Source organism: Gymnoscopelus microlampas (assembly GCF_963454915.1).
Source record: "Gymnoscopelus microlampas genome assembly, chromosome: 17".
Taxonomy (NCBI): domain Eukaryota; kingdom Metazoa; phylum Chordata; class Actinopteri; order Myctophiformes; family Myctophidae; genus Gymnoscopelus; species Gymnoscopelus microlampas.
Window position 1 is genome coordinate 17,843,084 of NC_139954.1, and position 27,511 is coordinate 17,870,594.

General features: G+C 43.1%; 1 protein-coding gene across 6 annotated transcripts in view; it reads right to left on the reverse strand.

Moving 5' to 3' along the window:
- Window positions 1–27,511, reverse strand: part of LOC311064970 (mitogen-activated protein kinase kinase kinase kinase 4-like) — a 107,403-nt gene that overhangs the window by 79,541 nt on the left and 351 nt on the right. For all 6 annotated transcript variants that reach the window (XR_014602774.1, XR_014602775.1, XR_014602776.1 and 3 more), the window contains exon 2: window positions 27,180–27,245. Coding sequence is in view for 2 of the 6 variants with exons in the window: in XM_084085059.1 (XP_083941185.1) it covers window positions 27,180–27,245 (66 nt within the window). In the remaining 4 variants the exon portion in view is untranslated. The remainder of the gene's footprint in view (window positions 1–27,179; window positions 27,246–27,511) is intronic.

Genomic DNA, 27,511 nt, shown 5'->3' on the forward strand with positions numbered 1-27,511 from the left:
CCAGACAGTGCCCGGAGCGGGGCATTCACTGTGAAGCCCTACATTCAGGTTTAGGAAGGGAGTGCTGATAGGATGATAAAGGCACCTCATAATGCTCAGCTTCACCCACAACCCTGTCATTTCCAACTCCTCCACTCAGGAAACTGCAGACAGCCACAAAGTCAGTGGGAAGAAAACGTACAAGGACAAGTTGAGCCTAATTTATATTCCGTAGTACTACGGTGGCGCTTGCCATAAATAATTGAGTGCGGAAAAGAACGGTTTATCAACAACAAAAACATCTATTAAAATCAGTTCAAGCGAAAATCTGTTCCAATACCTTCTCAGTGGGGGTTACGCACCAGAATAAAGATGTGAGAGTGACGTCACAAACAAGCGGAAGTGTGTGTAGCCTGTGATTTCATAAGGGCCCTGACGGTGTGGTTTTGAAGTACAAGAACCGTCATGTGACTGAAAGCACTTCCTCTTTGAAGCCCTAGATGATTGTGACGATCGATAACGAACCCTCCTGGCTATCTTTATTGTGGATCACACATACACAACCACACCGTACGTTGGTGTAATTCTAATGAGCAGAAGACGATGAGATCAGTGACTCCTCCTTGTGTTTTTCTTTCTATGGGTTTTCCAGACCAGGGAACTGGCCCAGTCCAGGACTGATGAGAGCGGCACCACATTTTCAAAAACAGCGACATAAGCAGATCTACAAGCTTGCAACACGTCTCGACGCATTGTGAGCTTATAGAGCGGCTATTTTCACTATTTGTTGAGGTATACACTATACAGTATAGGACCTAACTGTTTTTTAAGGCATAAGGGGTAGGGCGATAACTAAACCACTGGAAATTTCAACACTGGCATTTTTATCACCTCTTCAAAGATCTGGGAGGGTAATGGGGGGTTAGGACTGGAAGGGGCGCGTGCTCTGGTAAATATAGGTCCTCAAGAAGGCAGGAGTGTTAAGAGGCTTGGCTTCAAGGAGGTTCCACGTTCACAGCGGGTCGTAATAAAAGAGTGACTCTGGGTGTTTTCTTTTTTTTTGGGAGGCCGGGGAAGGGCGAGGTGCGGTTAATTAAGATGGGGTTGTTTTAGCCAGGCAGTAAAAACAAATGTCCTAAAAGAAGAAAGAAACGGGAGCGACGAGGTGAGGTGAAGTGAGGTGGGGGAAACACTACGCTGTTGACTCGCGGAAGGCCACGGCGCTTGAGGAGGATCAGGGACACTGAGGCTCTCTGTTGTCGTTGCACGGAGACACACAATGAGTGACTTCAGAGAAGAGAAGAGCTTAAACCTCTATTGCCCAACACACACAAACACACACACACACACACACACACACACACACACACACACACACACACACACACACACACAAAATGTAAGTGAACACAGGCAGGCATAAACTGGGTGATGAGCACATGCATTTGCCATGTAAATATGTACCTGTGTTGTGCGTGCATGCATTCCAACACATACGCACAAAATCAAAGCACAGCAGCTGCAGTGGAAGATGAGTTCATCTCAGCATCACCGTGAAAAGCCCACAGGGCAATCTGACTCAACTTTCAACTTCAAGGTAACAAAAGAGAGCAGGCAAGTTATGTGTCCCCGTCGGGGGATAAAAGTAACTACTAGCTTTCTCTTCAGGCAGCAGCTTGGATCACTGAAAACATAAAGCATGTAGTAGTAGGTCAAGCATTTTCTGAGCCTGTGAACCCCAGGTGCAAACCAAGAGAAAGAAAAAAGAGAGTCATTTTGAATGTGAATGAACCAGTGTTGCTGCCCTGCTGTTCAAATGGAGCATTATAACAGGGGCATCAATAAGAGCAGAATACATTTGTTCAAAGTTCGTCCAAATGTTGCATAAAGCAGGGTCTTTTTTCCCAAACAGTGGACAGTGTTGGCTCTGTTGGTGCTCTCCACCACGAGGGGGTTTTCTCTGTACTGTGGTCCTTGTGACCGCCATTATGCAGGGTTGGCATAATGATGCCAAGGGTCAGAGTAGTAATGAAGTATAATCTCTCCCTATAAATCACCCCCATATACCATACAAACATGTCAGAGGAGAAAGATGTGACTCCATCCGAACCTCACCTGGCTGGGTGCTTATCCATCCACTTACATCCACTGAGAAAATAGTAAACTTTTTTTATCGTGCTGTCTTAGACGTTTTTAGTAGTGGGGACTTTGCATAATGTTGTATGTAATGCATTTCTACTGTTGCATGTGGACAAGAGCCCTGGTAGTACAGCGGATTAACTCCAATTTTTTAGCAAATCGTGCACTTTTTATGTGCACACATGATCAAACTTGCAGTTGTTAGTCCCGATGCTGGGGAAATGCAGTTGCTGATTTAATAAACCAATTCATAATTTTGGTACAGTGAATGGGCCTTTTCAATCATTCAAATAGGAAACAAAGCAATCACATATCTGTACAACTAGATAATTGAACAGCAACTTGGATGCATGAATGAAAAAAAAAGAACATGAAAGGCTGAAGGTCCTTTTAGAGGTGAAATGATCCTTTCCATCCCTACAGTGCTGCCATGTATTCAGCCATGAGATGGATAGCAAAAAAAAATCTTAATTTATACTCCATCGCGTAAGGGTATAGCTTGCAAAAAAGAACTGAACAAGCTTGTAGATCCGTTATTTATGGAAAGCGACACCATCTTACTACAGAATATAAATTATAACAGTCAAAGCCTAAATTCAACAAGCCTAGGCTATGACCCTAGGGTGAATGTTTTTTCCACAAACACATTATCTCTAGGTTCTGCCCTGTTGTCAAAGTCCAGATATCTGAGATATTTGTAGGCCTATGAGAGGCAAATACCTTCCTATAACCTATTCCTTCCTATACCTATAAAGCATCAACAGTTAAAAACAAACGGGCAATTTCAATTTCCAATACAATGAAAGAATTGTGATTTTGAAAGGCCCAAGAGAGTTAAGACACTTGCAATCTATATGAATATAACAAAAATATAACAAAAACAAACGAAAAAAGGTTTGCAGCCCAATTAACTGAAAGAAACATTGAAATTGCAATATTGACAACATGCAGGTTCCAAATCTCAAGAGGCTGCAGGTGATTTTTCCAATCACAGGGAAATGTGCTCCAAAGATTTTTTTTAGTGCTGTGCAGAATGGCCTGTAAATCAATCGCAGACATGAGAAAACATTTTTAATAATTGGGCAAATTCTTAGCATTAATATTGCATTTTGTATCTCTTACAGCTAGTGATTTGATTTATTTGACATAACGATGACATATAACAGCAGCTCATACACTGACAAATAGCCAACATATTAATTGATAAATGTTTGGGATATATAACAACAAAGTTAAAACACGACTTATTTTCCATGTGGTATTAAGTGGCAAAAAGATCTGATATCTTCCATATTGCAATTTTCTAATATTAGAGATTCGCTACACAGCCCTCACACCTATACATTGCACCGACCGATATGCCCATATAAGGAGATTTCTGTATCTGTCCGTCCTTGTCCAATGCCCATATATGGGCAAGCCCCCTTTTGTGCTCATATATGGAGCCGACTGATTTGTTTGCGCCTGATGCCATGACGACATATTGACGACGTTTGACAACACACTCCATATGTGGGTGTAGCTGCATTGGGAACTCCTTATATGGATATGGCTGAGGTCCGTCGGCCAGCCGGCCAGTCCTCCCATTAGCCAATTTTAATATAGGATTCAGCACAACATTTCTTTATCATTATCATTAATATGGTGAATTGCTGTAGTAGTTGCAGACAGACAGTAGTGATAATAAGCAGGGGTTGACTGGCTATAATAATAGTTGCCTGTTGACCTCCATTCAGACTTCTGATACAGCTGAGAAAGACTCCACCCCAGCCTCTTCCTTCTATAAACATGAATGTTCAGTAGGCAATGGGTGCCTGTGTGCCTGTGTGCGCGCGCGCGCGTGCGCGTGCGTGTGTGTGTGTGTGTGTGTGTGTGTGTGTGTGTGTGTGTGTGTGTGTGTGTGTGCGCATCATTTATTATATTATCATTGCTCAAACAAAAACTCCACTCCCAGAATTGATGGACTTTGCTATGTGTTTTTTCCCCTTGGCACAAGGAGGGCTAATGTTGCCTGTTAGCCTGTTAGCATTCTGATGCCAGCACAAACAGCAACAGCAAGCCTCGCCCAGAGTCAGTCAACCAGAACACTGCATGTGACTGCAACCCCCCTGCCTGCAACATACTAACCCACAATTCAGCTCTGCAGCCAGCCTCTATAAATAGCTCATGTTCTAACCTAAAGCAAGAGAGCCAGGGGAAGGAGGGAGGGAGAGAGAGAGCAAAGAGACAGAGAAAAATGAGAGTGAGCAAAGAAAGAAAGAAAGAAAGAAAGAAAGAAAGAAAGAAAGCTGAGAGAGAGAGCAAAGAGGCAGATAGACAGATGTTGAGGCAGAGAAAGTTGCTGCAAAGACTGGTGCTCCACTGGTGCTCTGGTTAATCACACATTTACACACAACACACCATTCACACACTGGGAGCTGGCTATCATTTATTCAGAACGCAAGAGGAGTGGGGGAAATTACAGGAGGCACGCATACAGAGCAAGAGATACAAGATAGGGATGGACAGTGCTAGAGTGAGAGCTAAAAAACACATACGGAGAAGCAAAAACGAAAGAATCCTGAAACCGTATGCCCAGTTGAGTAACAGCCAATCCCACTAAGACTACTATGTAATCGCTCAGGTGGGCTTGCGCCCGGCTTGCATCATCCGCTCCACATCCGGCATCCTCTGTCCCAGATTCCTAGTAGCTCGCTCTCACCTCATTTATTTATGTTTGATCCTCCCATCTGGCTTTGCATGACATGGCAGTGTGGGGAAAATATGCTCCGCCTTAAAAAAATAATGAGCAATGCTGTCAAGTCAAGCAATGGCACAGTAGAGTACTTTGGTGGTTTTGACATGGACATAGTGGGATTCTTTTTTTCTCCACCAATTTTCTCCCCAATTTAGTGGTCATGTTGTCAATTTCCCATGTGTACTGCGGGCAACGTTTATGACAACTCCCCTGTGTTGGTCTGGGATGGAGGTGTGCCTCCTCCAATACACGTAGGCAGTGGCACCTGCCATTTCTTTTCACCTGGCAGCAAGGACTTGCTACTGTAACTCCCCCAGGCTTCCAACCTGTGAACACTGACAATTGCTGTTCATTGCATTGCCAGGGAATGCAGCGGTGATTATTTTACCTCGTCAAACCACCAAGACTCTCTGAGAAGGACCAAGATGGTGGGTGATAGATGCAGGGCAAGTGGTCTGGGAAAATTCAAGAATTCAATGGCATTTGCATAAACAAAAAGAACCAGACAGAGACTCGGACAGAGATACGCATGGTTGACGTGACAGATCATCAGACAGATCGACGGACAGACCATTTCAGACCGTAAAAGCTCTGCAACATGCGATAGGTTGCACTCGTCATGGGGCCAGAGGCAGGGGAGACAAATGAGCACGTGATTAATGGCTTTACTAGACACAATATGTACCAAAGGCAACCACAGTCTCACACCTCTGTAAAATGCAGTGGTTCCGTGGCAAATAAAGCAACAGAAACTCCCAAGCGAGAGAGACTCAGCATGACTGTACCATTAACAACAACAGCACTAAAGCTATTAACTGCTTCCTGTCCTAGTCCTCTGTGCAGCTCTCATCTCGACTCTCTGGGCTAAGCTCAGATAGCCACACTTAGCGGCGCAACCTGAAAATAGCGAGGTATCCCAGCATGCCTCACGGGTTGCCATGGGACCAACCGACGGCCGGCTGACGGGGGGTGGGGGCGAGCCGTTAGTTAGGAAAAGAGACAGAAACCGAGAGAGAGAGAGGGAGAGGGAAAGAGCAATTACAGAATGATTACAGAGCAGGGCGATGCCATGATGATAAATGAAAAAGTACAGTGCTAGACATGTGTAGAAGCTAGACAATCCCCACTTTGTGCCTTTATCCCTGCATTAGTACCATGTCCAGGCGGACAGAAACCATGTCACAGCCATTAGATCTACATTGGCCCACACACTGTGAAATCCTTGTGACCAAATTGATCCGTATAGGTCCATTTGGTCATCACATGCACTCCCTGAGTTCAATTAACACTGAGGACTTTACTGTGAATATACCCACTGGCATATGTGTGTACGCGAGTCTCTGAGACAGAGACTTTGAACTATAAGCACACACACACACCAGGCAGAAACATAAGATAAAACACACACACACACACACACACACACACACACACACACACACACACACACACACACAGTGAATGACTATGGAAAAAGTGAGCAATGAGAAATGTCAGCTGACATACTAACACGGTGTAATCTTAAGAACACCAACCAACACTACAACACACTCTCTCCAGTCCACAAAGCACTCTAAATATTCGTATCACATAGAAACCATGATGGTTCATGTCACACACACACTGCAGCTGTGAGAGGCCATGTCAGGCAAACCAGGTGGATGATAGCAGGGTCACACACACACACACACACACACACACACAAAAAGGTTAAGCACCAGTGAGTCAGTCCACCAGGCTGTTGGATGTGGATGGGTTTCATTCACACGCACACAGACACAATCATACAAACGAGCAACAGGCAGATATACTGAAGGCCAGTGATTCTCGATCTTTTTAGTTTCAAGGTGAAGGACCCCCAATTCATTTGATATCCACGCACACAATTAAAGAAACTCTCTTTGTTGAGAGAGCGAAACCAGCTGTTGCTCACTCTTGAAGGCTTATTCATGCTTTGTTGTACTTGAAATGAACAGATTTTTAACCAAGAAATGTGACGCATAAACTTGGCTTAAGCCTCGGAGCTCTCGAAAGGCTGCTATAACTGTTAAGACTACTAGTGCAAATGAATAGCCTACAGTATAAACAAATAATGTCAAGCATAATTTCCATTTTAGTTCTCATTCTTCTGTTTCAAAAATAAGGACAGAACAATCAGACCTGCCTAATTGCATTAATGTGTCTTTGAACTCTACTGTGGCCAAGTATGACTGACACGCAACATTAACATTATAAATACAAGCGCAAGCACTGAGTGAACGATTCCAGTAGACATACAACAAACAACTTCTGAAGGGGGGGGCGCATGATACCATTTTCGGTGATCACCCTCTCACCACGGTGTTTTGAAAACTACAACATGACGTCACTGAGCGAGTCACCGCTCACCCCAACACATCTCTCTGTTTTTACTAACCGAAATCACCCTGCTGCTGTGATTGGTTTGTGTCGTGATTGGTGTGACTGACATTTTGAGCTTGTAGAACACACACACACACACACACACACACACAATTCCAGGGTTAATGTGGTTAAATGCCAGCCTTGTGCAACACAAGCGAAGGAGACTGAGACAATGAATGTGGGGGGAGGGGGGGGGGGAAAGGAGAATAGGTCTTTATTTCAAACATGAATATGGGTGAATGATGATGAGAGGGCAAACAATGGATTACATAAACCGAGATGGAGAGAACAAAACTAGAGACAGAAACAATACAGCGCTATGTAATCAGGGAAGAAAAATGCACTTCTTTTTTTAATCCACCAGCCAGCCACTGCATGCTTGATGGAGTCCAAAATTAACAAACAACCATGTCACCAATCTTGCCAAATGATGTTCACTATAGAACGGGGCCTCTGAAATCACAGCTGGTTACTTGCCAAAGCGGCCAGTAGAGTAGATAAACTTAGCAGCCCAGGCTAAAATTGACCTGCACTTGGCTGGCGGTCGCGGATAGTGGTAATTTTGAACCATGAATACAAAATGTATACAGAAGACGACCAAATATAGAATATATATATATAAAGTTTAATATGGAGAGGGAGGGAGGCGTAAAATACATACTAGCATTGGCTGATGCTTCAATCAAAACGCCCCAAGAAAAGACAGAGGAACATCAGTAGAGAATGGTACTAGAGGTCAAGGAAAGCTATTTCGAAAGCTACTGTATAACCTCACTCCACACACCTATTCAGTTCCAAGTTAATACATGATATTCCCTTGCTGTAATACACCTCCACATAGCTTAGTCGCAAGACAATAATACGTTTGAAACACCGCGTCGTCTGTGTGTGTCCATGCATGTATCTTAAACACACGCAGATGATCACAGAATCACAACACATGATTACAGTTGTAAGAGTGGTGCAAGGTCTCAACATCAACATTTGCAGTTACAGTAAGAGTTAGAACAAAGTCAAATAACAGGAAGGAATCAATATACAAAGTCTAATATACATACTGTATAAGGGTGCATGAAAAAAAAAAACTACAAACACTACAGAAGGCAGAAACGTTTCTTGTGCAGGTGGTAAACATACCCAGCATATAAGAATAGCAGCAGGTATATAAAATCAGTTTCATGTGCGTGGTTAACCCATTAAGACCTGAGGCCGATTCTAAAAATGTTTTCTAAATCCTAATAGTTATTTTTTTACATAAGAAATATCAAAATATCAAAAAGATCTCAAAATATGTTGTTCCAGAGATCTTCAGAAGCAAAGATTTGAGTAACAAATGTTCGCTTTAAAAGTATATATTCAAAGATTTGCACAAAATGTTCACGATTTTTTCAAAAATAGCAGATCTACAAGCTCATAGCACAGCACTCGGTGCCGCGCTATGAGCTTGTAGATCTGCTATTTTTGAATAGCCCAAAGAAATCTTAAAACGACACACAGCTGCGTTCCCGGTCTAAATGGATTAAAAGTGTCATGGTAAAAAAAAAACATAGCATCAGGTATTAGAATCACAATTAGAGAGTCAGTCATAGTGTCTACATGTGTGGTTAAGGCATTTCAGTCATTCTCTCTGCCTCTCCGTTTCAATCCTCTCCGCCTCTATAAATACTCAAGGTTTATTTCCCTGTCTACAGGAACCACCTAGAGCTTCTGTTCTGCATCCCGAGCCAGCTGGTCCCAAGCCCAGCCATTAAGTAGAGACATCTAAACTCCCTCTATTCTGAACTCTATCTCTCCCCCTCTCCCGTCCTCAGGCAAGGCCCACCCTGTTCTTGCAGTTAGTGAACACACACACGCTCAAATACTGTACACACACACAATGGCAGACACACAAATCAATGTCTGGGGTGTACACACACACACACACACACACACACAGTCTGACTCCCTGTCTTCCTCTCTCACACATGTTATGTACTCTCTAACACAAGCACAGCTTTGTTGCCCGCAAACTCAGGCGTACCTGTGTGTGTGTGTGTGTGTGTGTGTGTGTGTGTGTGTGTGTGTGTGTGTGTGTGTGTGTGTGTGTGTGTGTGTGTGTGTGTGTGTGTGTGTGTGTGTGTGTGTGTGTGTGTGTGCACGCGCTGGGGGGGCTTAACCTTAAAGGAAGACAGACAGGTGCTGTGTGTCTGGGCTTGCAGTGGGGAGCAGTGTAAAGCTGATGGCTGAGAGTGTGTTTCTGACAGTGTGTTTCTGAGAGAGCTAGTTACAGGTCATTTAGTTCCAAGTGGCTGCACTTTCACTGCTGTTGGCTGCAGAACACAGGTGAGCTGGGAACATAGCTGAACTCCCATGCAGTCTGATATACAGCATTTTGTGTGTGTGCGCGTGTGTGCGCGCGCGTGCGTGCGTGCGTGCGTTTGTTTGTTTGCAATGCTGTTGCTCGCGCAACAGCATTTTGGCCATTCTTTTAGTTCTTATTGCAGCCTGTAATATAGGCTATAATGTTTGTGTAGCAGCCCATAACTATTTGGTTGCGGGCTGATGGTAGTTTTCCCATTCTGGTAATAATCAAAACAACGCATGTATGTAATAATAAAACTGGTCCTTTCACCAGATTTAATTAGACATTTACCAAACACCTTTTCTGTGGTCAGAAAAACAGAATAGCACTGCAGGACACTTAAAATTCACCACCCACTGCTCAAACCTACGGCCCAAACACTGTTCACCATGGCAACCAGCCGTCACTACACCCCCACCCCGCCCCTCCCCTATCTCTGTTGTTCCTTCATGGTTAACACATCTACCATCAACACCTGCCCTGCTTTTGTGTTTGTATGCATTTGTGCGTGTGTGTGTGTGTGTGTGTGTGTGTGTGTGTGTGTGTGTGTGTACGGCTATGCATGCACTTCCCACTTTCCGTTAACCAGGTAGCAGCATAATACCGACCGCACTGTATGAGAGCGGCAATTAATGTGGTAAAAATATGTCTCAAAAGACTCTTTCCACCGAGTCCACAGCACTGGCTGTCCACCAGGCAAAGCAAAGTGAAAAAGTTGACAAAAAGTACTGTTTTACTGACAAATCGCAAGCCAGTCAGTTTGTTTCATTTGTTCTCTGTAACTATGCGTGACATACAAACCAAGGAGTCTGATGTGCAAAGGGCTTAAGTTAATAGAATATGACAGCATAATGTCATAAATTAAAGCTAAATCATGAAATTCATCATACACAAAACTAAAATAAATTGTGGAGTGTGGGTGCAATCTTTGTGTTCAATGCTCAAAATGAAAATGTAGGAAATAGTAATTTGAAATCAAAGGGAAAAACTGAATTTGTGACCCCACCATCACATCCAAACAGAACCTAACTCGGCCTGTTTTCCTCGTTCTCATTCAAACAGAATGTTGGCATGTCAGTCACCTTTCCCTGCAGCTGTCCAAGGAGGAAGGAGGGGGGGGGGCAGGCTGGCAGACAAGGAGTGGTGGCTTGGCATCATGGCTGTTAACGACCTCAGAATAACCCCTATAAAATTCTAAATGCTTTAAGCAGTCCAGCCGACATCCAACAACCCAACGCCTGCAGTGCAATAACAGAAAGGTGCAATATGTGCCAGTGAGTCTGGGTTCATCATAACTGTACCTGTGTAACTAACCGACATGCTCACATCAGTGGGCAACATTTTTTATTCTAAGGACCCCCTGATTCAGATTGATATGCATTAGGCCACCGATCTCCCCCAGGACCCTTAAGGGGGTGTAAGTTATATGTTTTGTACAAAACAAAAAGCCAAATATTCTGATAGTAATCATTGCTATAAGTAATCATTGCTATGAGTGTTTGTTCGGTAACAGGGGTCTCCTCCAGCTATTTAATAAACAATAAAATACACATTGTCATGGTGAGATACCGCTTTTATCCAATCAGGAGAGAGCACCCCACAACGATCATTTAATAGCTTCAATCTTATAGTGTTCCAGTTCCAATGTTGTCTGATCGTTGTTTGGTTTCATCACTTCCATTTTCACTTATCCTGTATCCTGAGTTGTCTCTTCTGATTGGATAAATTAAAATTGGTAATGAGCTGGAGAGACCGGAACACCCCTGTTATTGAACAAACAATATATAGCAATGATTGCTATTGGAATATAGAGATATGCAACACTTAACAAAGCAACCAGTAAGGGCCCATTTGGTTCTTAACCATCAGTCATTTAGCTTTACAACCAGGGGCTTACATGAACAGCTTATCTAACATTGATTTTCCTAAGGTAAGCTTGGTTTATCCTTCTGGACACCCAAACAATGACAATCTTACAAAAGCTTGTAAAACAAATCAAGCTAAAGAAAATCTGTTCTTGTCAGTTATTCAAATTATATTAGACCACTATATTAAAAGTTATAACCTGACAACGGTGGGTTTGTGTACACAAAATGGTGTATGTAAGACAATTGAGCCGGTGTTTTTGTGTCATTTGTGTGTACATGTGTGAGCATGAATGCTGCTAAACAGATTGTGTGTGTGTGTGTGTGTGTGTGTGTGTGTGTGTGTGTGTGTGTGTGTGTGTGTGTGTGTGTGTGTGTGAGAGAGAGTGCGTGTCTCTTTCAACTCCATATGTGCGTTTGAAGCTCTGAAGCTCTCTGTTCTCACAGGGGTTTATACTGAGTCTGCCTGGCTACAAGAGGAAATGCTTTCGACTTAACTCCGGTCCAATCAGGGACGTGGGTTCCGGTCAGGTGACCAGAGGGCACACAAGCAGCCAAACCAATCGCGGGGCTGTGTTTCGGTCAGGTGACTGACCACAGTCACAGTGTGCGCTCCCGGTGTTTTGAACCAGATGAAAACAAAAGCTAATAATGAGGCTGACACTCAGTCAGGCAGTTCCAGCAGCTGTCTGGCTGACGAGAAGAGACCACAGCACTGCCATGGAAAAGAAAAACACGACTTTAACACGATGCTGCTGGGCAGATGGGGCGCCTGGCAACAAGTGGGCGGCGGGGAGGGGGGATTGTTGGCAGGAATGTGATGAAGAAACCAAGAGAGACCGAGGGAGGGAGAAGAGAGACAGAGAGAGAGGGAGAAGAGACAGATAAAATGAAAGAAACATACACAAATGTAACTCACTAAGAGAGTTTGCAGGGTGTACAAATGGAACCAATGGACCCATAATGAGTCCATTTGGTTCCATTTGTACACTCTCTGAGTTACAACTGGATAAATGAACACTGAGGATGTTACTGTATATTCATTTGCTTTGTGTGCGACTGTGAGTGACGGCGTGAGACTTCACTCTGACGCAGAAAGTTATTGTAGAATATAACACTGAGGTGTCACATACAGTACTGTACATCAATACCAGGCGCCCCCCCAAAAAAAGCTTGTTTGAAGTGAACCCGTGATTCTCATCCTCTCACTAATTACCTTCTTTCTTTTAAAGGATTCTAGGGTTGGAGTCGGGACTGTTCAGTAGTTCTCCAGGCTCAGCAAAGTGCAAAACTTAACCATGCCTAAAATCTGTACTGTTAGCAGCATTGTTTCTCTGGCTGTTCACATTGTGTGATTTTGCTGTGTTTGCACTGAACTGTCATTAACAATGAGTCTAGTGCGACAAATTGAACCAAAGTGTGTTCCTTGGGGAGTTTGTTTGACTCTGTGATTTAGTTGCATAAATACCATGATATCTGTGACTGTGTGAGCTCGAATGAGTATGACCCATACACGTGCATGGCCGTATGGGGTCACACACACACACACACACACACCTTTCCTGCCACCCTCCGCTATAGACTGTTCAACAAAGTAGTTTCTCAAAACAAACAAACAACAAAGTTCTACCACTCCTTATCTCTCCATGGTTATATGCACCCACAGAGTGCAACCTTGTTTTCCCCGTTTCTCCAGTCCAGATGGCCACCCGTGCATGTACCCCTCCATCTCCACCCCACCCTACACCACCTCCCTTCTACTAAACCCGGAGAAGCTCAGACAGGCCAACAACTGTCATTATTAACTCTCCAGACATGGAGAGAGAGAGGGGGCTGGACTCTTCAAGACCCTATAAGCCTCCGTGCAGATTGGGTTGCACTTTATAAGGCACATTGGTCTGTCTAGTACTTATTTAGTAATTATGTAGCTGTGTTAGTCTAGTGCTTCATTGGCTGTCACTGGATTCTTTGGGGACGGGAGACATAGCCATGGATTAAGGACTGCGCCAGACTGTCATCAGTATCACATCAACACACGAGAAGAGTAAAGACGTAATGAGAGGAAAAGACACGTGGGCACAGTGGAATTGTGCGTCTAAAATAATTAAAAAAAAACATCAAGTTCAATCTATACAAATCAATCTCATTTGTCCAAAACATACAAAAGCAGAATATTCCAAATTAAACAATAACATATTTTGCCAAGTTTGGTTTGTAATTAGGTTTGGTGTCAAGGAAATGTCAAGAGACAAAAACTGACCACCACACATTTGATTATTTCTCAGCAAATGCGATAAGTACCCAAATATTAATTAAAAGCAGGATTAAGGAAATGCATAAAAGAGTTCCTAAGTTAGCCCTCACTTCATTTAATGTCATCCCGACCCATACCGACCCTGAGCACATGTGGACCACACTAGCAACCAGCCAGCAGTGGCCATTTTGGCTCCAGACAAGAGGCTTTCAGTGTGCTTTATCAGTCAGAGAGAGGTCAAAGATAACCGAATGAAGGGGCTCTTGTCTCAGATGCAAACTAGCCTTGTAGCAGGACATCACTGAGCAGCTAACTCTCAGCAAAGACTTCTTGTGGGAAAAATCAATACCATTGACTTTAGAAAGGAAGGCAGAGTGAGAGAAGGGAGAGAAGGGAGAGAGAGAATTTGACTGACACAGGCACTACTGCATCTTAAATTGTAGAACACGATGAACGTGCACAACTGCACACTGCACAGAAAGATCACGTGGAAATTTTACTTAAAAAACATGACCTGTGAGTGAGTGTCCATAATTTGGTTGAATTTGAACTGAAGACTATGTCGTTAACTGAGGATTTTACTGTGTGATACACCGAGTGTACACTTTGAGTGCGCTCAAACAGGTTTGTGCCCATGTTTGTTGTGTATTGTATGTGTGTGTGTGTGTGTGTATGAAATATAGACAGTGTTGCAGGATTAATGTCACGAAAATAACCTGTCACTCATTCCAAGTCACTGGGTAAACAAGCGATTGTTGATTATCTACCCAAAAAAAAGGGTGTCACGCTGAAAGATTCATGCACTGTGACCATGATACCTCACCATGCCTAGGATGAGTGCTCATAGGCGGGTTGGAGTAGTGAGAAGGGACGGGAGACATTTCTTAATACCGTGGGGGAAATTCCGTTTCAGTCTCAACCTGCTGATGGCTGCTCAGATGGTCCTGGTGAGCACTCGGGAGGGGGAGCTGTTAGTGGTGTCGTAGACATGGGTGGGCCGGGCGGGGACCTTCTGATTACCAGACGGCCTCTCTACCCACTAAGCTACAGCCACCCGAGGTTGATCCCTGGTGATGATAGTAAGACCTCCAAGTGGTGAATGGCTGTGTGTTGGGCCGACACATCTATCTCATCGTCTAAAATCTCAATGCTAACTAATGCTTAATTTATAGGTGCCCAAAATAGCCGATCTACAAGCCCGTTTTTCCGTTGTACAGCCAAGTATACATCGGGCTTATAAAGGTTATGTTCAGCTCATTCTGTCTGGAACCATGGAAAAATAGCAACATGTGTGCTAGCAATTCTGCTTACCAATGTGATTATTACACCGCGATTGATACGACCGCAACAAAATAAAAGCGGAGTCTTCATGAGGAACATAATGAAGCCTTTACGCTGGAACAAGAGTTCCTCCAAAGGAATACAATACTATTTTTCAGGAAGTGGCACAATAACACACACATATTGTTCTTCCAAATTACATTTAAGGCACTTTTGCTTACTCTGTTATCCAGAAAGACTAAGAATGAGAGCATGAGAAGAACATGCTTAAAATGGACAACACACTATAGAATCTAAAAGTGACGGCTATGTACGAAGAATACTACTCACACACACTCTCCTGTATGTCCGTCTCTCTTGCGGCAAGAATCTAAAACTGACCATGGGTAAGCACGAAGAATATTTCCAACAGCTTTTCACAGAAACCCACACAGAAATAAATATACTATGTAGGCCTATATAAATATATGCACAATATATGTTAGGCCTCTATATATACACACACTCTCGTGCAGCTCTTTTAGGAGTACATTAAAATGTTATCTATATCTCACTGTTAAAATGAGTCCCTCTGTCTGTGAGCATCAGTCCACACACCACCACACTGCAGCAGAGTCAGTGCATCATTTAACCAACTGTCTTATGAATAATTAGTCGAGCAGTGAAAATACTTAGTTAATCTACAAGCTCACAGCGCGTCACGGTGCAGCGCGTTGTGAGCTTGTACATCGGCTATTTCGGGCACGCGACACCGTCTGGCATGCAACAAAGTATAAATTGGACTGTAGAAGACACTGTGCCGTAGTAGATAATCTTCGAGCAGCAAACGATATAAGCGACCAGCATAATGAGATGAAAATAAATGGTTCATCATAACTTATAGATAATAAAACTGACATTATGGAATGCAAATGTTAAGAATGGTACATGCATACATGGGTGGAAATTGCCATCTGCAAGCATGAGGACTTGTGTCTGTGTGTCACATGAGTGACCATAAGATGGGTCCATATTGTCTGACATATTGTCTGTCTCTCTTCATTGTGTTTATTAATCCCATTATGATCAGCAGCACTCTGTACAGCCCATGGGCTCAATGCTGGGAGGGGCACCGGCCACAGAGATCGCCAAATCCACCCCAGTGTGTGTGTGTGTGTGTGTGCGTCTCATGATTAGATTGGACATGTTCAGAAGGTTCCATTTCCACTCTTTCCTCTCTTTTACCACAAAGGAGTTGAATGCCGATTCCAGGAACAATATTATATTGTAATACATTCTATTGAACAGGGTGTGGGAGCGCATGTTTCTGCTGCTCCTTGGTCCATTTGGAGAACGAGAGAAAACATGAACATTCTGTGCGTGCACGTGTCTCTCGTTTGAATGCTTGTACTGTATTTATGTGGTCATAAATGAACTATTCAAGCGTGTGTGAGACTGTGTTGCTGTCATTGGGGAGGGGGAAAGAGGCAATCGCATCATGGCCACAAACTGCTCATTAGGCACTGCCCCCGAGATAGTGGGTATGACCTTTAACCACCAGACCTCAGGGCTTTGGAAGAGGGGGGTCATAGGTCATGGGGGGGAGGTATGGGGGGAAGGGTCTTAGGGAGAAGGGCAACAAGACGTCATGCAGGGCATACAGTTCACGTCAGTCCTGAGCGGACGTGGAGGGGGAGTCTGCACATTGACAGAATAAAGCCTGATTTACACATTATTGTAATGTACAGCGGAGTCGCATGCCGGAAACAGCAGATCTACAAGCTAACAACACGTCGCAACCATGACGTGTTGTAAGCTTGTAGATCTGCTATTTTCGGCAGGCGACATCATCATATGTCCGACTAAGCATATTGGGGAAACGGCCACTGAATTTAATACAGAAATCTTATCTTATACTATACAATTAAAGAAGGTAGGGATTTATTATTAGTTGTCAGGTGTCTCACAGCAGACCGCTTGTCCAATTGCCTCTAAATTGCTGCGTACACGTATACAAATACATGATCATTAATGATTACAGTCCAAGGTGATGGGGACAGTTGGGAGGAGGCCCGGCAGTGTCTGGGGGTACAGTGGGCTTTCATGTTGGAAGGAGCCTAACGGCCGAAAGGCACCTTTTTTTTAACACACCTGAGAAAATAACATGAAACAGAAGCCAAAGAAAAAGAAGAAAAAAATCAACTGTAGGCCGGTGTAAACCAAAACGTTGCTTTATCCTAGCATCTTGATCTTGCTCACCCGAGCACCTTATTAATCTGTGACACTTCTATTTTTTCTGTGGTTTGACTTCGGTGCGCTAATTTGAATGGGGTTATTAATAACAGCAGCATACAAACGTTATTACTCTTCTATTGTGTGTTAAAACAAAAATAGTTTTCTATCATTTTGTTCCTCGGCTCCCCCTGTGCCGTTATGTCTCATTATCACATCCTCGTCTGATTAACAGCGTGTGCCGGCTCATGGCGGGGGATTAAGGCAGCCATGATGCTTAGCATCATGTTTACTCCACACAGACAACCCCCTCCCCTGTGCCTCAGCCTGTCATGTGATCCACACTGAGACGGAGGGATGCTTGGCTGACCTCCACAGTAAAATTCTTAGTGTTAATTTAACCACTTAAACCGTATAGTTGAACGGGGACCCCCGGGGCTCTATAGTTATGTCTGCTAGCAGTATGTCCCTCTAGTCTACACCAAGAGCCTTTGGCGGAAATAGCCGATCAGCTATTTTTGTTTCTCCCCAGAATAGGGACACCAGGGTTCCTGTGGTTAAGAGACATGGAACCAAATGGACCCGTAAATTAACACTGACGATTTTACTGTGTTCCTCTACTCCACCTCTTGCACTGACTGCTCTTTTGCACTCTTGGTCATCTGCTCTATTTCTTTTTCTTGACCACTGGCCTTCCCTGCTTGTCCCCCCCCCCCCCCCCCCCCCCAATGCACACACACACGCACGCACACACACACACACACACACACACACACACACCCCACACTCCTCCAGTGGACTCAGCCCAACCCTTACATTCCACACAGTGAGGATCAGTCCTAAGTAGCCAGAGCTGGGGGGTTGTTTGCTGGGTTGGGTCAGGCTACGTTGGGTTGGACTGTAGTTAAAAATGAGTAGAGGCCTGCTTTGGCTGCAGCACTGTGTTCGCAGCAGGCCGTTACGAGGGCTAGGCTCAGGGCCTGAATGCCTGGGTGGGCCGGGAAGTGGAAAGACACAGGGGGGAGGAGAGGGTCCTATTTTCTCAATAAAAACAGTAACTAACTAAGTCTAATGGAGTGACCTGGTGTTTTGGCTGTATACAGTGTTTGCTGTGTACTGGGGACCATCGCGCACCTAAATCCAGCCCACGGCAAAAGTCCCTCCCCCTTCTGTTTAAGGAAATATTCACCCATGTTCAACTTAAATCCTATTGTTCTGATGTGAGATTAATACAGTGTGGCAAAAAATACCCTATGTCTTCTGGTGTATCTCTCTGCAGAATGTGTTAGTGTATGCCCATTAGTGTCAAACATGTCGTTTCACGCTATCGAGGAACATAAGACATAAGGTATTTCTTTACGCACAATAATGAGATTTAGGTTAAATACCGGCCAAGTTTCCCTTTAAGCTATCGGTTCTGTGTCATAACGTCCAAATATCAGTATCAGCATGTTGTTTAAGTGGTAAGGCACGTATGACACACCTACAGCTGGTTATGAGTCCCAAACCAGCTTGTTTGGGACTCCCAAACAAGCTGGTAACAGCAGAACGTGGAATGGGCTTAGGTAACAGCCTGTAGTGATGGTGTAGCATTTAACACCACCACCCCTGGACAAAACCCCTCACAAGACAACTGCGTTTTATCTACACCTCAAAAACTGCAGTAAAATCCTCAGTTTAACAAATAGAACCGAATGGACCCTTCACATTGGTTTCCATTGTAAACTCTCAGAGTTACAAATAGATAAATAAATGAATACAGAAGATTTTACTGTGTCACGCGAGTAGCTCAACTGATAGCATATTGTCAACCACACATTTGAAACATTCTCATGAGTTGCCTCCACTCTGCCCCCGCCACCCGTCTCTCTTCATCTCTAATTAAAAAATAACTTTTTTTAAGCATTTTAAATGCACATCATGTTCTACTTGATGATTTCAATGCATACAAATAACATGGGTACTTGGACATAATATCAAAAGGTTTTGATTGAGAACAATGAGAAACAGAAGCCAATGCTGTTTATTGTTTATTCACTTAAACACCATTTTATATTTTCTCGTAATGCTGTCGTTCTGTGAAAATAGCTGATCAAAAGCTCAACACTTGTTGCATCTTGTGAGCTTGTAGCTCTGCTATTTTCACCATTCTTGAGAAGTTTTTAAAATGTCACTGATAATGACTAGCCCAAAATAGGGAGACCACCAGGTTCAAAGTGGTCAAGAGAGAGACAGGTTCTCACAGTGTTGGTTGTTGTTGTCGGCCGTGGCGGTACTTTATACTTCCTCTGTTTTTGAAAGGTCATGGTAGATAGGACTAACATTCCAGCTTGAATGGCCGGAAGGTTGGTCAGCCAGTTTTGCATGAGACTATTCCTTTTGACAGGCTTGTAGTTCCTCCTCTTAGTTGAGTGGGGGCTAGGCAGGCACGGTTATGAATAGCTTATCATAGAACTAGGATGGATATAAAGGATACACTGCAAACATCCTGAGTGTTCATTTAACTCAGACCGGTGTACAAATGGACCTGTGAGGAAATACAGTATTTTTTTAGCTTGTGGAGTGTAGAAGTCGCCGTTACCAAAAACAGAACCTTCAGGATTCATGGGCGGCAGTAGCTGAGTGGGTAGAGAAGCCGTCTGGTCTGCGGATCAGAGGGTTTGCCGGTGGGCCGTTCAACCCCCGGCTCACCCAGTGCATGTGTCAAAGTGTCCGTGAGCAAGACAATTAACCCCTAAGGCCCTAACAGCTTGGCTATATGAGCTCCCCCTCTGAGCTCATATAGCCAACAGTTGGGTGAAGCTGTAGAAAGCAATTCAAACGGGCGGCCATAGCCGAGTGGTGGGCATTGATTCGACCCTCGGCTCGCCTACCTACTTGTCAAAGTTTCCCAGAGCAAGACCCTTGATCCTAACAGCTCCCCATCGAGCTCATCATCTGAATGCAGAAAAGTAATTTCCCCCTCAGGATGATTTTTCTTTTTAAAATGTCCATCACATCGGAGAACTAGATGTTGTATCAGCCAGCGAGACCACTCTTGACGGGAGGGTCAAAGTCTGATGGTGCGGATTCAGAGCAAGGAGAAACCTCAGCATTCTACAGCCACACCCTGAACATCTACTGTACTTCAGTGGCATGGAGAACTCTCATCTTCCCAATCATAACCTCAGTAAGGGAACAGAGAGAACAAAGACCCTGCTTTGACAAACTAAACCCTTTGTCCACGAAGCAGCTGTTTTTGTTTTGTTTTTTACGACAGATGTTAGGCCAAGGAGCTATAGAGTTTTGCTGCTGATATATTGACATACACTGAAAAATTCTCTGTTAATGTGTACATTTGGTTCCTTGTGTACACTCTAATTTTACAAATGGATAAATGTGAGGAATTTACTGTGTAGGGCTATTATAAACCTATTATAAAGCGTGTTTCTCTTTTTCAAAATGTTCATAACGTATAAACCATTGATTTGAGGGCATTAGGGCCTAGGTTAACTTAGAGCTAGTTTTAGCTCACTGTTGGAATGATGGAAACGGCATGTCATTAATTAGCGAAGAAGACGCCAGCACTGTAAAGACATTCCTGAGCAGTACACGGGCGGTCCAGATGGTGAAAACACATCTCGCAGTCAGATGAGGATTTTAATCTAACATGCTAAAAGTGTGTACGGCAGACAGGATTCCGCTACAATGATGCGTCTTATATATCCTTAATAGCCTACATTTTCCATAGTCCTGCATTCATTATTCTGTTAGGTTACCTCTGAACCAAGTCCTAAAACAAATTCCTTACTTGGAGGATAGATTGAAGGGCAAGCGTATCAATATAGCAGCACATATGCACTCTGCCGCTCTGAGAAGTTATTTTATAGGGCAGCATGTCAGTGACACACCATTCGCTCGGCACTTGTTGACTCAAGGCCTGTACCTTTGTGTCCCACATGGGCCCAACTCTTTGGAGAGAGATGCAAAAAAAGAGAGAGGAACAAGACTGTGTGGTCTGCAATCTGGGGAGCAATGCCAAGCCACAAACTTCTATATTAATGACTTCCACAATTCTGCGACTTCCTCACATCTAACTCGCAATGCCTCCCCTCGCCCTCCACTATACAGCACGTATACAATAAGCAAGCCATGGATACCACAATGAACATTTCGTTTAATTTAGAAAAGAAAAAAAGAACGTATTTGACAATGACAGTTGTAGAATCAAGTAGAGAAGTCGATTAAATCCCCCTCAGCAATTCTTAATCGGGTTAAACAATTTCCGCAGAGAATTTGTAGTGGGGATTCCCACTTTTACATGCTGACTTTGGGCTTTGCGGCTTCAGGCTGCATGTTTTAAGACCCTTACAGCGAGAGGGATGCATGGCATTCCCGCAGGGCTTTCAAGCCACTAAAACAAAACACCTTTGTGAATAGGAGGGGTTAGAGCCTTTCTCTCAGTCTGCCTCGCCCCATCTCTCTCTCCCTCACCCACTCCTCCCCTCTTTTTCCATCCAAACAGCTGCGGTTGGAGCTCACAGCTGCAGCACCCCTTGTTAGTCACACTCTGCAGCTATTCGCTATTTGAAGGGAACCCCAACCAATGAGGAAAAGCTGAGGATCAAGTGTACATGAGTGTGCAAGACACAGAGAGAGAGAGAGAGAGAGAGAGAGAGAGAGAGAGAAAGAGAATCTTTTTCTTTTCTTTTCACAGAGAGAGAGAGAGAGAGAGAGAGAGAGAGAGAGAGAGAGAGAGAGAGAGAGAGAGAGAGAGAGAGAGAGAGAGAGAGAGAGAGACACACACAGAAAGACAGAGAGAGAGAGATTCTTGTTCCTTCTCTACCAAAGTTGGGGCATGTGAGATGATTCATCGAATCCTGAGGAGCTAGACTCAAAATGTCAAGGTTAATTTGTGTTCTTGAGCATATGAGCATTTCCATAGCCACTTGTTCCTCCTTAATGAAACCTTTTGATGTGGCTGTTATCTTTGCCCCAAGCAACAAAACATTTTTTAAAGCCCTGTGAACAGAGGATTTTTCAAATGGTGTTGCTCCTGGGGTCATTCCATAGAACCATAGGCGTAACATCAATCCATTCCCAATCCAATCAACACCCACACACATAACTCCTAATCTACTACCACTAAAATAACAGAATTTTCATTGCATCCAACATTTAACACACACACACACACACACACACACACACACACACACACACACACACACACACACACACACACACACACACACACACACACACACACACACACACACACACACACACACACACACACACACACACACACACACACAAGGTGTCTCCATTCTAATGACAGGCAATAGTCAAAGCTGACCTTAGGGGATGCCTTCCCAACCCACTGTGGGCATCTGCAAGAGATGATTTGATGTGACACTTGTCTCTGCCCAGCTATATATAGCCGAGAAGCATGTATGGCATCCACTTTCTTAATTGCGGTTTGTGTAATATAAAAAGGTATGAGAGATTCAGTAGAGGCCAAAACAGGGACCTGAGGCACATCAAACTCCTACAGCGAATACAGGGCCAGCACAGCTAGTGCATGTTTTGCTAACGGTCAATATCTTTGTTTTTTTCTCATGACGTTAACAACCTCTTCGGTGTCAAGATCAAAATGGGTCATAGCTCATGGGTCGGTTGGGCCTGGGTGCATAAAAAGGATAGTGCACGCACATCCAAGTGCCCAGGTGCAGGACAAACAACATTCCGCATACTGGTGAAAATAAGCTCTACTGTTTTTTTGCGATCAAAGGATCTCTCCATCAGGAATTTTTCCTGATGAATTATTTTCTTTTATCCCTTGGGCCTGGGCCCATTTAAATTGGATCACATTGCGCTGGCTAAAATAAAAATCTTGATATTTCAGTACACATTGCACTTGATCAATTAATTTTATTAACCATTTAAAAGGGATATTTCACTTTCAAACATGTTTGGGGTAATTTTAACGTCTAGTCTGGCTTTTGTGAGGACCCCCGACAGTTTTTAAGTTGCTTGATTCAGGGATATCAAGTTGAAAGTGTTTCATATTTGTATAAGATTGACTCTCATTTGGATTGCTGGCTCAATACAGAACCTAATGCCAACTTCCAAGTGTAATCCAACCAATCAGATGTTAGGTCAAACAGAGAATAATGAACCAACAAGCTTAGATGTTGTATATCTACACTGACTGGTCAAGGTGCCTCACCCATGGACTTTTGTTCTGGTATTGTGCAAAGCCTGACTTCTACCTAGTTGTGCACCAGTGTCATGCACCAAAAAACGCAGATTGGCAAGCTTGTTGTTGTTGTTGTATAGTGATGCGTTGTGAGCTTGTAGAGCTGCTATTTTGGTGCACAACATGGGGCGCAACCAAGTGTAAATCTGGCATAAATCAACACGTTCCTTTGTATGCTGCCACATAACAACTAAATAAATAGACTAGTGTGCCTGAAAGTCAGACATTTCCATGAGTGATGGCATTCCCTCTGACTGTGAATAATAAACTACCCAGACTATTATAGGCGTGCTCTGAGTCAGTCACCACCTGACTGATGTTCTGCACAGAGCAAAGGTGATCACAGCAATGGGTGTAAACTTGACGTGTGCCCATAATCATGGTCTGATTCAATATTCATCACTCAACAGCTTATTATAACATGACAAGTTTCCCCCCGAGCATAAAGGAGTGGGTGAGATCATTTTTGCAAGCTTCCTACAAATTGCATTTTAAATAAGGAATAAGAATAGGATTAAAATATCAAATATCAAAATCCAATATTAAATATACACAAATGAAGTATGCCAGTGTTCTGTGGTATCTCGTGCAACATATGAAATAACATAATATAAAATATACATAAAGTCTGGGGGAGGGGGGTTCCAGGGGGTCCCCAGCAACGGTAGTTAATTTAGCATCACAATCATTTTAACCACTTTATATGTTGGCGATTCAAATATAGCAGATCTACAAGCTCACAGTGAAAACTTTCCCACAATAACAGAAAACTAAAAATACACTAGTATTAAGCCTATTAAGCCCTGAGGGACTCCGGTTACCCATATGGGATTTAAGTGGTTAAGTGACATCTGAACTTGTGCACAGAACAAGTCTGGACATATAGCTACATAATTCCTTGCCTCCCATTTCTACCAGGCAACAGCAGAGTGGGGTCTACATCCCATATCCCAGAGAGATGGCCAATTGCAATTGGGGAGCTGGTTGTCACAGCGGTTCACTTCAAAAAATGAAATGACCTATTAGTTTTATAATAATACAAATCACGGCAATAAATCTCCATCAGTCAGTGTACAAAACTGCACTAGGGACAGTAGCTACCTGCAACGAGAGTAGCGTATTTAAAAACAGAACTTGCCTCAACTCCACCAATGACCGTTAACAGTATGAAAATAGTTTCACCTTAAGAATGAGTTTCAAACTTAACATAATATACACATACACTATACACACACACTACACATACATACACACACATATATAGTCATAGAAAAATGAGTAAGCCAAAATCACTGGTTTGTTGCCTGACAACCAAGAGGCAAATCACAGCCCGACCAGCTGGGCTATGGGAGCTCAGACATACCTCCCAGAACAGGATGTGATGTAGGGCTGCTTCAGCCGGTGGAAAGGAGACAGTGTTGCCAGGTCGGCTTATTTTAAGCGACTTTGGGCTTCTTTTTCTGTAAAGTCGCTTGTAAAAATTGGTAGTTGCGGTTTTGTGGGCTTGTTTCTAAAGTGTACTTGTTTATTTAGGCTTGCTTCCAAAAAAAAAAAAAAAAATCTAAACCAGTGGTTCTCAAAGATTTTAATGAAAAAGTTGTGCGCCAGGGAGCATGTGTGTTGTTAGAATGTTTCAAATATCCAAATATTCCATATTGCATTTCAAGATTTTTTCTAAATAGCAGGTTTAAAAGTTCTCAAGTAGCCTAAGTTGCTTGTTTTGGGCTTGCTTTCCTAGACCTGGTTGCTTATTACTCTCTCAAACATGGCAACACTGGTGGAAAGGAGATGAAATCTCTGCTAAAGAGGCACACAGTCAACCACCTGATTTCTCTAAGGTTGTATTATCCACACTGTATGCTTCTTATAGGCCTACATTTGCAGACAATCAATTCAATTCAAACCAAACTGTAATAAGGATTCACGGTCAAGACAAGAAAACACATACACAACCTAAATATAATATAGAAAAAATACAAAGGACAAATACATACATGACATTGGCTGAAACACATATTTAGGCCTACAGTCAGTGGTGGAAGAAGTACTCAGATATTTTACTTAAGTAAAAGTAGCAACACCACAATATAAAAATACTTTGTTACAAGTAAAAGGCCTGTGCTCAAAATGCTACTTGAGTAAAAGTACTGGCATATTGGCATTGGCATCAAAATATAATTAAAGTACCAAAATATACTTTAAGTATATCAAAATATATTTAAAGTACCAAAAGTAAAAGTACTAAAATGTTTGAAAATACAAGCTACAAGCTCTCAATGCGTTGTGAGCTTGTAGATCAGCTATTTTCAAATAGCCTAGGTATAAAATAGAGCTAAAGTGGTTAATGTATGTTTTATAATATAATCATTTATATCTGCAAAGTAACTACTAACTAAAGTTTTCAAATAATTGTAGTGGAGTAAAAGTACAATATTTGCCTCTGAGATGTAGAGTAGAAGTAAAAGTGCAGAAAATTGGAAATACTCCTTAAGTACAGTACTTCGGTAAATCTGTACTTACTTACTTTACACCACTGCACAACCTAAATATAATATAGAAATAATAATACAGACAACGGACAAATACATACATGACATTGGCTTAAAACGCATATATTTAGGCCTTCAGTAGGCTATATGTGTGCTGTGCATTTGCCCCACATAGACAGCTGTGCCAGGCAGCCCCTCCACATGGGCGTGTGGCAGTGTTGCCATGTCCGTTAAAACCACAATGATGTCATTTAGCCCAGCGTGTACATTTATAAATTAATGTCTTCATTAAAACAGCTTATTGACACGTGCAGCCACGACCATTTCACTTGCTCTGCTAAACCATATGGTCCTTTTTAAAAGGCCTAATTATAAATGATATAATGAAACACCACCCACACTCAATGGCGCATACAGGCTAATAGCATAGTAGCCTACAGGAGTACAAGAACGTCCGCCCCAAAACACAGTCGCCCTGGGCCAAATCCGGCGACCTCGGAACGGTCGCCACCTGGTATTCCTCAACGTAACCTCAGAGAAATATGCCTTGACCTAACCTTATTCCCAAACGTAACCTCAGTGAACTATGGCTAACCCTAACCTTATTCCCAAACGTAACTTCAGTAAACTATATGCATGAACCTAACCTTATTTCTAAACGTAACCTCCGTAAAAAAATGTGCCTAACCTTATTCCTAACCTTAACCTCAGTAAACTATGCCTTATTACCCTAAACGTATTCCTAACCTTAACCTAAATCAAACGAATAAAAGAGTATTCGCTGGTGGTGAGCGGTCCGTGAAAAAATGGGGGCGAGCGTGGTTTGGGGCGAGTCTTCCGGTTACCCCGCCTACAGAAGTCGGTCAGCATGGTAACGATTATGAAGCGCTTGTTAAATGTGATGCTCTGATCTCTTAAGAAATAATATGTTTTGTAAAGATACTGAAACTTGAATTGTGTGAGGCTTGTAAAAAAAGAAAAAAGAAAAAAAAAGGAGAACACATGCCAATCAGATTGGACAGTGCAAAGCAAAAAGCAATCGGAGATACATTCATATACTGTGGATACAATCCAGTCCAAGAGTCGAGATGAAGGCTATCATCATCGTTGCTTAATGTGTATACTCCACCGCACGGCGGTGTCGCTTACCGACAACAACAACTGCTTGTACAAGCTATATAATATAACAACCCGTATAGGCTTTATACACCAACAGAGGGAATGAACGCTCAGACCAACCTTGTAGACTTGTCCATAGGTGCCATTGCCGACCACTTCCACCAGTTCGAAAATCCCAGCGGGATCCTGAATAAACGACAAAGTGACAAACGGGTCAAACGGCTGACAAACAAAACACGATCGTTTTGCTGTGTTGGTTTTATGTTAATATAAAAAATGAGCATAATCATGAAAGTCAAATTGAGGCGGTTGGTTGCGCCCCATCTCTCCCATCATCACATGCCAGCGCACACAGACAAAGAAAACACCGTGGGATTATGTCAACAATAATGGCCTTAACGACATAGTTTTTATGTTTTTCTTGGCGTTTTGTTGGTTTTGTGTGCAACGGG